The 13,385-nt window shown below is 44.3% G+C and overlaps 1 protein-coding gene across 1 annotated transcript in view; it reads right to left on the bottom strand.

Moving 5' to 3' along the window:
* LOC147098143 (scavenger receptor cysteine-rich domain-containing protein DMBT1-like) overlaps positions 1–13,385 on the bottom strand; it is a 94,131-nt gene that overhangs the window by 20,135 nt on the left and 60,611 nt on the right. Inside the window, exon 4 of the mRNA XM_085970832.1 lies at positions 13,038–13,292. Within this exon, the coding sequence (XP_085826958.1) occupies positions 13,038–13,292 (255 nt within the window). The remainder of the gene's footprint in view (positions 1–13,037; positions 13,293–13,385) is intronic.

Genomic DNA, 13,385 nt, shown 5'->3' with positions numbered 1-13,385 from the left:
TACTTCTATGGAACTTCTGCCACCATTACAACTACTGCTAATCCCACCACTACTGCTAATATTACTTGTACACTATTACTGCAACTGCTGCTTCTGCTACCATTACTATTAATACTGCTAATGCTCTTACTGCTGCTACAACTATTAGCTTCAGTATCAGTACTGCTGCTGTTCTTACCGCTACTATTACTGCCGCTACTGCTGTTACGACTACCTGTAATATAGGGACAGGAGTAGACCATTCAGCCCCGTGAGTTTGTTCATCCATCATGGCTGATCTGATCTGCACCTCAACTCCACTTTTCCTACTTTGCTCCATATCCCTTGATACCCTTACTTAAGAAAAATCTATTAATCTGTCTTGAAATTCACAACTGCCTTTTGGGGAGGGAATTCCAGATTTATGATTTCTCTCCTGAATAACCGAGCTCCAACCTTAAGAATGTGCTCTTTGTGCTGGATTCCCACACCAGAGGAGATATTTTCTGCATATCTACTCATCGATCCTTTTATCATTTTAACCATCTCAAATACATAACCCCTCAACCTCTAACCTCAAGGGAATACAGACCAGATTTATGAAACAGTCCACATAATTTAAACCTTTTAGCCCTGGTATCGCTCTGGTGAATCTTCGTTGCACCCTCTCCAGGAACACTATATCCTTCCATGACTGAACACAACACTCCAGATGGGGTCTGACTAACAATGAAGCATCACTTCCTCTCAATTGTATTCCTGCCTCCTTGATATGAAGGCTGGCATTTCATTCGTCTTTTTTACTTCTTCTTGCACCTGTGCACTAGCTTTATTGTCTGGGCACCCAAACCCATTTGCTTCCCCACAGCTCCTGTTCTCTCACCATTAAGAATATATTTTGATTGGTCTTTCTTGGATGACTTCAAACTTGCCCACATTGAACAGCACCTGCCACAGACTCGGTCACTCACTTGATCTATTTGTGCCCTGTTGTAACTTTCTGATCCCACCTGTACAACTTGTGCACCTGTTAACTTAGTGTCACCTGCAAGCTTGGTCATACTACTCTCCATTCCTTCATTCAAGTCATCACTAAATATGTAGGTAAATAGTTAAGGCCCCAGTACAGTTCCGGAAAGAGCAAAACTTGTCTTAACCCGCTAATCAGAGCTACTCCCTTTATCCGTAATCCCTGTGTCCTACCTCTAAAACAATTTCCAACCCAAAAGAACATAAGAATTATGAGCAGGAGTAGGCCATACGGCCCCTCGAGCCAGTTCCGCCATTCAATAAGATCATGGCTGATCATCCACCTCAACGTCACTTTCTTGTCCTATCTCCATATCCCTTTATACATCTAGATTCCAAAATTCTATCTCTCTCAGCCTTGAATATGCTCTTTAGGGAAGAGAATTCTAAAGATTCATTACCTTCTGAGTGAAGAAATTCCTCCTCATCTCAGTCTTAAAATACCGACCTCTTATCCTGAGACTATGCCCTCTCGTTCTAGATTCTCCATACAGGGGCAACAATGTCTCAGCATCTATCCTGTCATACCCCTCAGTACTTTATATATTTCAATGAGATCACCTCTCAATCTTCTAAACTCCAGAGACTATAGACCCAATCTAATCAATCTCTCCTCATAGGACAACCCACTCTTCCCAGGAATCAAACTAGTGAATCTTCGTTGCACCACCTCTAAGGCAAGTATATCCTTCCATGGCTATGGAGGTCAAAACTGTGCACAGTACTCCACGCCTGATCTCACCAAAGCCCTGTATAATTGCAGCAAGACTTCCTTAAATGTGTACTCTAACCCGATAGCGATGAAGCTATTTGTTTTCCTAATTGCTTGCTGTACCTGCATGCTAACGCACTGTGGGTCTTGCACTAGGACACATAAATCTCACTGAACAATATTCTGTTTTTTTATTCTTCCTACCAAAGTGAATTGCCTCCGATTTCCGCACATTATACCACATCTGCCACTTTGTTGCCCACTCACTTAACCAGTCTATGTCCCTTTGCACGCTCTATGCGTCCTCCTCACAGTTTACTTTCCCACCTAGCTATCTATCGTCAGCAAACTTGGACACATTGCACTCGGTCCCTTCATCCAAGTCATTAATACAGATTGTGAATAGCTGAGGCACAAACATTAATCCTAGCGGCACCCCACTAGTTACAAACTCCCAATCTGAAAATAACCAATTTTTCCCTACTCTCTGTTTTCTGTCTGTTAATCAATCCTTTATCCATTCTAATTCATTACAACTTCATCTTCAACATCGGACACATTTATTTATGCGAATAATCTCTTGTCCGAAGCCTTATCTAATGTTTTCTGGAAGACCATATAGGAACATCCAAAGCTGTCCTCCTTCTCAGGGACCTCCTCAAAAAAATCCACTACACCTCACCTACATTTATATAAACATAGAATGATACAGTACTGAATGACATCATTCGGCCATCGTGCCTGTGCCACCTCTTTGAAAGATAGAGCCAATTCGAACCACTCCCCAGCTCTTTCTCCATAGCCCTGCACATTTTTCCACTTCAATTATTTACCCAATGCCCTTTTGGAAGATATTATGGACTCTTCCTCCACCACCCTTTCCAGCAGTGCATTCCACATCTAAACAACTCGCTGCAGAAACAGTTTTTCTGATGTCGGCTCTGATTATTTTGCCAATTAACTTAATTCTGTGTCCTATAGTCACCAAATCTCTTGCCACTGGAAACAGATTACGTTTATTTACTTCATCAATACCTTCATAATTGTGAACACCTCTATGAAATCTCCCTTAATCTTCACTGCTCTAAGGAGAACACCTTCAATTTCCCTAGTCTCTGCCAGTAACTGAAGTCTTTCGCCCCAGTACCATTGAGGTCAATCTCCTCTCCACACTCTCTAAGGCCTCGACATAATAACTAAAATGTGGTGCTCAGAATTGGCCAAAATACTCCAGCTGGGGCCTATCCAGTTTTTTTTATAAAGGATTAGCATAATGTCATTGCCTCTACTTTTAATCCCAGGGATCCCCGCTGCCTTCTTAACAACATTCTCAACTTGATCTGCCACCTTAAATGTCTTGCGTGCATAAACCCCTAGGTCTTTCTCTTTCTGCATCACCTTTACAATTGAACCATTTTGTTTATATTGCCTCTCCTCATTATTCCTACTAAAATGAATAATTTCACAGTGCTCTGCGGTACATTTCATCTGCCATGTGTCTACCCATTTCACCAGTCTGTCTATGTCCTCCTGAAATCTGTTGCTCTCGCTCTCACTGGTTACTGCATTTCCAAGTATTATATCATCTACAAGCTTTGAAATTATGCCCTCTATACACGATCGAGGTCATTAATATATTTCAAAAAGAGCAGTTGTCCCAAACCGACCCGTGGGGGACACCACTGCACACTTCCCTCCAGTATGAAAAACATTCATTTAACACCACTCTCTGTTTTTGTCCATTAGCCAATTTCATATCCACGCATCCACTACCCCTTTAATTCCTTGGGCTTCAATTTTGAGAACAAGTCTATTTAATTTTTATGTGGTATTTTATGAAACGCCTATAGAATGTCCATATACAAAACAACAACCAGAATACCATCATCAACTCTCTCCGGTAATTCATCAAAGATTTCAATCTGGTTAGTCAAATACGATTTTACTTTAACAACATTCGATGGAATCTGGAAGAGTACCCATGGATTGGAGGGTAACTAATGTTAGCCCACTATTCAGAAACGGTGTTGAGAGAAAACGGGGAATTACAGACCAGTAAGCCTGACATCCGTAGTGGGGAAAATGCTAGAGTACATGTTAAAGATGTAATAACAGTGCACTTGGAAAACAGTGACAGGATCGCGCAAAGTCAACATGGATTTACAAAAGGTAAATCGTGCTTGACTAGTCTACTGGAATTTTTTGAGGATGTAACTGGTAAAATAGATAAGGGAGAACCAGTGGATGTGGTGTATTTGGACTTTCAAAAGGCTTTCGATAAGGTCCCGCATAAGAGACTAGCGTGTAAAGTTAAGGCACATGGGATTGGGGGAAAGGTATTGACTTGGATAGAGAACTGGTTGACAGACAGAAAGCAAACATTTGGAAAAAACGGGTCTTATTCCGAGTGGCAGGCAGTGACTGGTGGGATACCGCAGGATCGGTCCTTGGACCCCAGCTATTCATAACATATATTAATGATCTAGACAAGGGAACTAGATGTAATATCCTCAAGTTTGCAGATGACACAAAGCTTGGTGGGCGTGTGTCCTGTGAAGAGGAAGCCGAGGAACACCAGGATGATTTGGACAGGTTGTGTGATTGGGCAGCATCATGGCAGATGCAATATAACGTGGATAAATGCGAGGTTATCCACTTTTGTGTCAAAAACAGGAAGGCAGATTATTATCTGAATGGCAATGGATTGGGAGAGGGGGAAGTGTAACGAGTCCTGGGTGTCCTTGTGCACCAGTCTCTGAAGGTAAGCATGCAGGTGCAGCAGGCGGTTAAGAAGGCAAATGGTATGTTGGCCTTCGTAGCGAGAGGGTTTGAGTACAGGAACAAGGATGGCTTGCTTCAGTTGTACAGGGCCTTGGTGAGACCACACAACTTGAGTATTGTGTGCAGTTTTGGTCGCCTTATCTCAGGAAGGATCTTCTTGCCATGCAAGGTGTTCAGCAAAGATTCACCAGGCTGATACCTGCGATGGCAGGAATGACTTTGAGGAGAGATTGGGTCGATTGGGCTTATACTCGCTGGAGTTTAGAAGAATGAGAGGGGACCTCATTGAAACTTATAAAATTCTGACAGGACTGGACAGACGAGCTGCAGGAAGGATGTTCCCGATGGTCGGGGAGTCCAGAACCAGGGGTCACAGTCTAAAGAAAAGGGGTAAGCCATTTAGTACAGAAATGAGGAGGAATTTATTTACCCTGAAAGTTGTGAACCTGTGGAATTCTCCTCCACAGAAGGCGGTGGAGGCCAATTCATTAAATATATTCAAGAAGGAGTTGGATATATATCTTAAGGCTAAAGGGATCAAGGGATATGGGGAGAAAGCAGGGACAGGGTACTGAATTTGGATGATCAGCCATGATCGCATTGAATGACGGAGCAAGCTCGAGGGGCCGAATGGCCTACTCCTGCTCCTATCTTCTATGTTTCTATGTTAACAAATCCATACAGACTTTCATTCATTAACTCATATTTTCCCCAGTGCAAATTCACTGTGTTGTGGATTATTGTCTCTAAAACACTCCCCTCCACCAGCATTAGGTTGACTGGCTTGAGTTGTCGCGCTTATCCCTCAGTCCTTTTTGAAGAGGAGCATAGTATTTTCTATCGTCCAGTCCTCTGGCCCCACTCCCATATCTAAGCAGGATTGGAAGATTGGGGTCGGAGCTTCCTCAATTTCCAGCCTTACATCACATTCAGGCCCGGTGACTTATCTACTTTGAGCACTGCCAACATTTTAATGCATCCTCTTTATTTTTATCCTATTCAATTGCTCTAGTACCTCCTCCTTCACTGTGACATTGGTGGCATCCTCTTATTTAGTGAAGCCAGATGCAAGCTACTCAGTTATTACCTAAGCCATGCCCTCTGCCTCTACAAGAAGATTTTATTTTGATGCGTAATTGGGCCCATGCTTCATTTGAATACTATTTTACTATTTATATGTTTAGAAAATTCTTTTATGGTAACTTGTATGTTACCCACTAATCTATACTGATGTGCTCACTTTGACTCCCTAAGTTCCTTTTTCAGTTCTCCCTGTACTTTTTGTATTCAGCTTTGCTCTCTGCTAAATTATGAACCTATCAGTTATCACAAGCCTCCTTTTGTGTTTCATTGTAATCTCTATCTTTAGTCATCCAGGGAGCTCTAGTCTTGGATGCCCTTCCTTTTTCCCTCATAGGTACGTGTCTAGTCTGTACTCGAACTATCTCCTCCTGCTGGCTCGGATCACTTTCGCTCCCGGCATCCTGGAGCTTCCCAAATGCCTCATAATGACGGTCACCGCTCGCAATATTGATCCGTGTCCTCTTTCTCTCCCGTGGATAAACACCATCCAGTCCTGGGTCATTGTTAGTTTTGAGCACCTATGCTTTTCTCAAAGCTGCGGGTTGTTTGCCGAAATAGGTAAATAATTGCATTGTTACTGAACAATTACTGGGGCTTGGGGAGGTCATCGTTTAGTGTATCATCTACTTTATAATCACCAATCCATCCTTTTGACCATATTAGCGTCTTCTCAGCCTTTATGTTACATTTCTGAACTTCTCATTGTTATCTTTTGTGGATCTGCGCCGCTCAATTCCATGTTCCTGATAATCTCTGTGCCCGCCTTTTTACAAAGTTTTGAATTACGTTAGATTCTTTTTTTCACAATTATTGGAGGTGAAATTGTTCTTGGGTGGAAGCACAAAACGGGCCACTTCATTGGAAAATAACATCGGGCGGAGTGTAAAGCGGGGCACGGTCGCTCTTGCGCATTTTAGGCTCCTGCCTAAGATCAATTTCTACCTTTCTTTGTCTATTTCACTTCTGAATCACTGGTTGTTGTATTTATCATCATCATTGTTCATGGTTCTATTTCTTCTGAACCTAGGTTTGTGTTTACTCTATGACCAGCATCATTTACCTAAAGGTGCTGTAATTGCCCACGTGTTGCTGCCCAACTCCGCGACCTCAAAATAATTTGAATAAACCCCTTCGTAGGTCCTTTGCAGTGAATCAGTTTAAGCAACATTCCATGTTCCTGGCCTTACGTAGTTCAAAATCGCAGGTAACAATCCACTTGATTATATTATGGCGCGCTCCCCCAGGCCGCCGCGCATCCATTTTGCATGCCTTGTGGCAGGTTCTCTTGAATTACCACGTCAAGCTGCACACACACATTCCTCGCTTCTCTGAAGCTTTGGGCCTTATATTTATCATCAGTTTCACCTGTGGCTCAGTTGGTAGCACACTCGCCTCTGAGTCGGAGGTTGTGGGTTCGTAGTCCCACTCCAGGGACATGAGCACATACAGCTAGGCTGACACTCCAATGAAGTGCTGAGCGAGAGCTGCACTGTCGGTGGTGCAGCTCTCTTGTGGATGAGATGTTAAACCGAGACACCGTCTGGTCAGGTGGATGTAAAAGATCGCCTGACACTATTTCGAAGAAGAGCAGGGGAGTTATCCCCGGTGTCCTGGCCAACATTTATCCCTCAACTAACATAACAAAAGTAGATTATCTAGTCATTATCACATTGCTGTTCGTGGTCATCGTTGGGCGCAAACTGGCTGCCGCGTTTCCCACATTACAACAGTTACTCCACCTTGAAATGTAAAGCGCTTTGGAGCGTCCAGTGGTCGTGAAAGGCGCTATATAAATCCAGGAATTTCTTTCTTTTTATCAAGTCCAACTCCCAACAGGTGGAGTATTGTCAGTTTGTATTAGGCTGACTGAAACCCGGTTGAAATAACATTCTTTTTTTCACACACACTTCTCTATTCTAATTTCAGTGATTTAGGGGAATATTGACTTGGCTTGATGATATAAATCTGTGATATTGAATCTGCAGCTCATTTTACATCTCCCCTTATTTTTATATCAATTGATGTCTATAGAAATAAAAATCCGGAGACACGTAAAATGGGGAGCATAATTGCTGTTGCCGATTTCACATTATTGCACAAATGTAAAAATTGGATCTGCAAACTTGGAATTAATTCGTCAGAGATGGTTCAGTTTGTTTCTGTCCCATGAACATTATCTGCAATTGATGAAGCACATGCTCAGATTTAAACCAAGAAAGATCACCATGGAGTCATTTTAACTTTGGGCGATGGCGTGATCCGGGCAACATGGAACTGAAAGGCAAATATTCACTTCGCCTGATTTTCCTTTTGTACTGAAGTCAATGAAATGTGAAATCGGCCGATGTATATAATGAACGGCCAATTCCAAACTGCTCATTTCCTGGGATGTGAGGTTGTCTATAACTGATTAAACAATTATTAATTCTGCCCCTTTAGACATCGGAGAGAAACTCTACAGAATAATTAAATGATGCAAGTTTTTTATTGCTCTATTAACCGATTGTGACGGGATGATTCAATATAATTACAAAGTTATAAATTATTTACAGCACAGAAACAGGCCATTCGGCCCAACAGGCCCATACCAGTGTTTATGCTCCACAATAGGCTCCTCCCAGCACTCCTCACCTCACCCCATCAACATATCCTTCTATTCCTTTCTCCCTCCTGCGCTTATGTAGCTTCTGCTTGAATGAATCTATGATATTCACCTCAAGTACTCCCTGTGGTAACGAGTTCCAAATACTCACCACTCTCTGGGTAAATAAGTTTTTTCTCAATTCCCTTTTGGATTTATTAGTGACTATCTTATTTTTATGGCCTCTAGTTCTGGTCTTAGTCATAAAGTGGAATCACCTTCTCTACCACTACCCTATCAAACATTTTCATAATCTTGAAGACCTCTATCAGGTCACCCCTCAGTCTTCTCTTGTCTACAGAAAAGAGCGCCAGTCTATTCAATCTTTCTTGATAGATATAACCTCTCAGTTCTGGGATCAATCTAGTATATCTTGTTTACACCTTCTCCAGTGCCTCTATATCCTTTTTATAATATGGAGATCAGAAATGTTCTCAGTACTCCAAGTGTGGTCTCACAAAAGTTCTATACAACATTAAGATAACGCATAATTTTGTGTCCTCTGCAAATTTAAAATTGTGCTCCCGATTCCAAATCATTAATGTAAATGGTGAACAACTGAAGTCGCAGCACCGCTCCTTGTGGAACGCCTCTTCCCACCATTTGCCAAACTGAGTAACTACAGTTAACCCCTACTCTGTTTTCTCTTCTATAGCCAGCTAGCTATCCATATATACTTAAAAATCAAGCGCTTCAGTGGTTGTGTTTTGCTTTTCCGGGTTATACATTGACTGTTAAATTAACTAAATAATGAAACTCTGCTGTGTTTAATATTCCTTTCTTGAGGTATAACAACAGTATCAATTGTTTAAAAATATTTTTTAGTGGAATTTGAGATGGGATTAAATATAATAAATTAATCAATCGTTGCTGGATTCTACTGCTGCTTTTACTGGAAGTGAATTGGGTATTAAAAATAATAACATATTTGAACATTGCTGATTACCCCTGCTCTTTCTAACGGTGCAGTTTTTCCGTAATTCCTTGGCAGAATGTTTATTATGTAGAGGAACCCTACAGTGATTATATGTAATGGTTCAAATATTGTCATGTTCATAATGTTGGGCATTGGTCGCTGTTCCTGTCACAGAAAGCAGTATCTGGGCTGTGGTAAACTTGTAATCTTTGGGCTTCAGGAGGTGAGTAGTGTTCACTGGTTCAGCTGTTTCAGAATTAGAAAGGAACAGAGCCGTTGTAATGTCTTAGATTGTTGCAGGAAATAGTTAATAAAAAGAGAGCAAATGTAATCAAAAGTAAACTTACGTCTGCCTCTGGAGTATTTGGATTGACCGGAGGACACTGTTGTGATGTTGAAATTCCGGAAGGTTCAAAAATCATTGCAATCAGGTCGTTCCCCAGGTGTGCAAATATCCAACTCGCTGGGTAATCTCTGTATTATCCGGTGAAAATTATAGGGGGAGAAATTCTATACCTTATCACCTCCTGCTAGAGCATTATCACTGGGGTGAGCCACGACGATTCCAGCGCCGTGGGGCAAATCTCGCCATCAACCCACCCGCCACCCACTCCCCCCACAACGGCGCCGATACTTTGGGCAGTGTGTGAAGATTATGGAATCGATGGCGCTCTGTTGCATTTGTTGAAGCATTTGTTCACTCTGACCACCCGAGTGAGGTAGTTAAATTTCTTCCTCCACTGTGTGTCGATTCTGGGGACCACAGTACTGCCCAAGATGTATTCCGCTACCTCCCTCCACATGGTATGCAAGACTTGTGATGAGGGCCTCCTGCCACTTTCTGGGTAGAGCACCAGCCTCCGTCTCTCCACAGCAAAAAGCAATGCCTCCAATTCTTCATTGGAGAAACTGCGGCTCTCTCCCTGGGACATGGATCTGACATGAGCACACCTGGTTCAGTCCTTTGGCTACTTCTCCTTGTTCTGTTTCTGCTTGCTGAGGCAGCTGCACAGCCAGCAATGCTGAGAATGAGGTGCTGCAGCAACAATGAACCTCCCCTTTAAGAAGTGAAAATAGCCTGTGACAATGATGATTTGCGATTAGACTACAGTCAGTATTGGTAAACCCTTTGAGTGTAGTCTTTTGATTGGGTGCTTAAACAAATTGACTGTAAATTAATAAAGCTTTAAATAACACAGCGCCAGGGACCTGGGTTCGAATCCGGCCTCGGGCGACTGTCTGTGTGGAGTTTGCACATTCTCCCCGTGTTTGCGTGGATTTCCTCCGGGTGCTCCGGTTTCCTCCCACAGTCCAAAGATGTGCGGGTTAGGTTGATTGGCTATGATAAATTGACCCTTAGTGTTAGGGGGATTAAATACGTGGGGTTACGGGGATAGGCTGGGATATGTGTTGGTGTAGGGGTTACGGGGATCGGGTGGGATATGTGTCGGTGCAGGTTCGATGGGCCGAAATGGCCTCTATCTGCACTGTGGGGTTTCTGTGATTCTGTGATTCTGTTAAAACTTAACAAATCAAAATAAAATTTGGTTCTTCAAATTGATAATGCACTCCAGTCCCCGCACCACCCACCGGTCGCGAAAAGCCTCAAGCATGCCGGTGGACACTGTGTGCTCCATCTCCAGGGCCACCCGGGCGCGAACATGGACGCGGAAGAGTGGCAGGCAATTGGGCCGAACAATCCCCTCGACCGCCTGCTGCCTGCACCAATTGATGGCTATTTTGGCCAGGCACAGGAGCAGTCCTATGAGAAGGTCCTCTGACCTGCCCGCTCCCCTCTGAACCGGGTGACCAAAGATCAAGAGCGTGGGACTGAAGTGCAGCCAAAAATCGAGGAGCAGCCCCTTCAAGTAGTGAAAGAGGGGCTGCAACCTCTCACATTCTGCATAGACATGAAACACGGACTCCTCCAGGCTGCAGAAAATGCAGGCAGCCTGGGAGTCCATGAACCTATTTAAAACCATATTGCACGGGACTGCTTCGTGCAACACCCTCCAGGCCAAGTCCCCGATTGAACAAGGGAGGATTCCCGCATACAGAGCCCTCGATTGGGTGCCTCAGCCTCCGCCGGACGGCAAGATGGCACACCAAGGTGTGTCCGGATGGCAGGCAAAGATGGCAAAGTGGAGAGTGTGCAGGAGCAGCCCATACAGGGAATACCTCCGTGCGGAATGAAAAGGCACGGAGAATATTTCCTCGAGACGGCTCAAGTTGTGAGGCGCCGGTTCCCAAGGGGACTTTCGCGGCCAGGCGCCGATGAGGAATTCCATCTGAATGTGGGAAAGCTTGGACGGGATTGCCCCATGTGCTTGAGCCACCTCGATACACCCAGTGGAGTCGGGGCCCAGTGCCACTTTCACCGACTCGATGGCTTTGACTGTGAGCCAGACGTTGGCCCAAGACAGGCACAGCGCCAGCTCCTGTGGCGCCATTAGCCTGCTCCTCCGCCATCGAGCAGGTCCCCGACTCTAGTCACCTTGCCAGGCACAGCCCACCCTTTGAATGTAACGCCAATGAGTTTGGGTTTTAAGACTTGACTTAGGACTCCAATCATTTCTTTGAACAGAGAGCACGAATTTTGCATGCCGTCCAAAGCATTAGTGCCTGGCGTTAATTCTCCAACTTTGCTAATGCCACCGCCAACTCCTGAGCTATAATTAATTTCTAGCCCTCGTTTTTATCGCTTCCCCACAGATTGTTAAAAGCAGAACATATTTGTATTATTCTTACTGTGATTTCTAGCTTTATCGTTTTAATTAAAGGGTGAGGTAAGACCACAATTGTCACTCGAACAGTGACTGCCCACTCAACAGCTGAAGCAGTGAAAACCCAGTCAACAGCTGGAGCAGTGAAAACCCAGTCAATATCTGGAGCAGTGAAAACCCAGTCAATAGCTGGAGCAGTGAAAACCCAGTCAATAGCTGGAGCAGTGAAAACCCAGTCAATAGCTGGAGCAGTGAAAACCCAGTCAACAGCTGGAGCAGTGCTCACCCAGTTAATAGCTGGAGCAGTGAAATCCCAGTCAATATCTGGAGCAGTGGAACCCCAGTCACTAGCTGCAGCAGTGAAAACCCAGACAACAGCTGGAGCAGTGCAAACCCAGTCAATAGCTGGTGCAGTGAAAACCCAGTCAACAGCTGGTGCAGGGAAAACCCAGTCAACATCTGGAGCAGTGAAAACCCAGTCAACAGCTGGTGCAGGGAAAACCCAGTCAATAGCTGGTGCAGGGAAACCCCAGTCAATAGCTGGTGCAGTGAAAACCCAGTCAACAGCTGGTGCAGGGAAAACCCAGTCAATAGCTGGTGCAGGGAAACCCCAGTCAATAGCTGGTGCAGTGAAAACCACTCAACAGGAGATATAAGGAAAGTCCACACAACAGGAACTTTATTAAAGGCACTGAGACCGCTGGGCACAAGGTGCAGCGCCGGCACAAACAATAGCAGGTGCAGTGAGGGCCCGCTCAGCAGCAGGGGGGTCAAATGCCGACCCCTTCTCAGCTCTGTGAAACTGCCCTATTCTCTGCACTGATCAAGACATTTTAGCTGCACGTGGGAGGAAATTGAACATTCCGTCTAAGAGTCGCGGTTCACTGACCTATCTGTAGTGTCCCGTCAAGGTAATCGGATTGAAAAATAGCAACTAACTTATGATTGGACAAATCAGCCAATGTTAGCAGTGAATTATAACGGCCATGTGTAGAACATTCTGTCTTTTCAACTGAAAGTGAAGAAATGTAAAACTAAACGCTGTTTAAATTTCCCCTCCCCCCCGCTCCCGTTTATCGAGATGAGAATATTTCTAATCTTTCGCTATCGACTCGAGGCGGCCGCACACTACTTGTTGGTAACCCGTATGTTTCCATAACAGTCAGTTTGTACCTGAACAGATTACTCCAACATCCCGCTGGTGTCCGCATCCAGGCGGACCAATAACAGGCCCTGATCCTTCTCCAAAGTGAGCATCAAGCGGCGCTGCTGCTGCAGAGCCACAGCCCAGCTCGTTACAAACAGCTTCCGCATTCGGTAAGAACCAGGTCCCATCACCGCAAACTGTGCTCCAGGTTCCAGTCCCGTAAATCTCTAGTCTCCCCGCACAGGGACTGCTCCCATTCACCAGTCTGGGCTTGGCACTTCCTGTCAATTATATTGAAATAAACAGTGAGCAATTTAAGGCGCTTTATATTAAAATGTGGTGAGAGTTTCTGTAATCTCATCAATAATCCGATT

This window comes from Somniosus microcephalus, chromosome 30 (genome assembly GCF_052327205.1).
Source record: "Somniosus microcephalus isolate GS21.2 chromosome 30, FLI_Smic_1.0, whole genome shotgun sequence".
NCBI lineage: Eukaryota > Metazoa > Chordata > Chondrichthyes > Squaliformes > Somniosidae > Somniosus > Somniosus microcephalus.
This window is presented reverse-complemented; position numbering and strand designations above follow the sequence as displayed.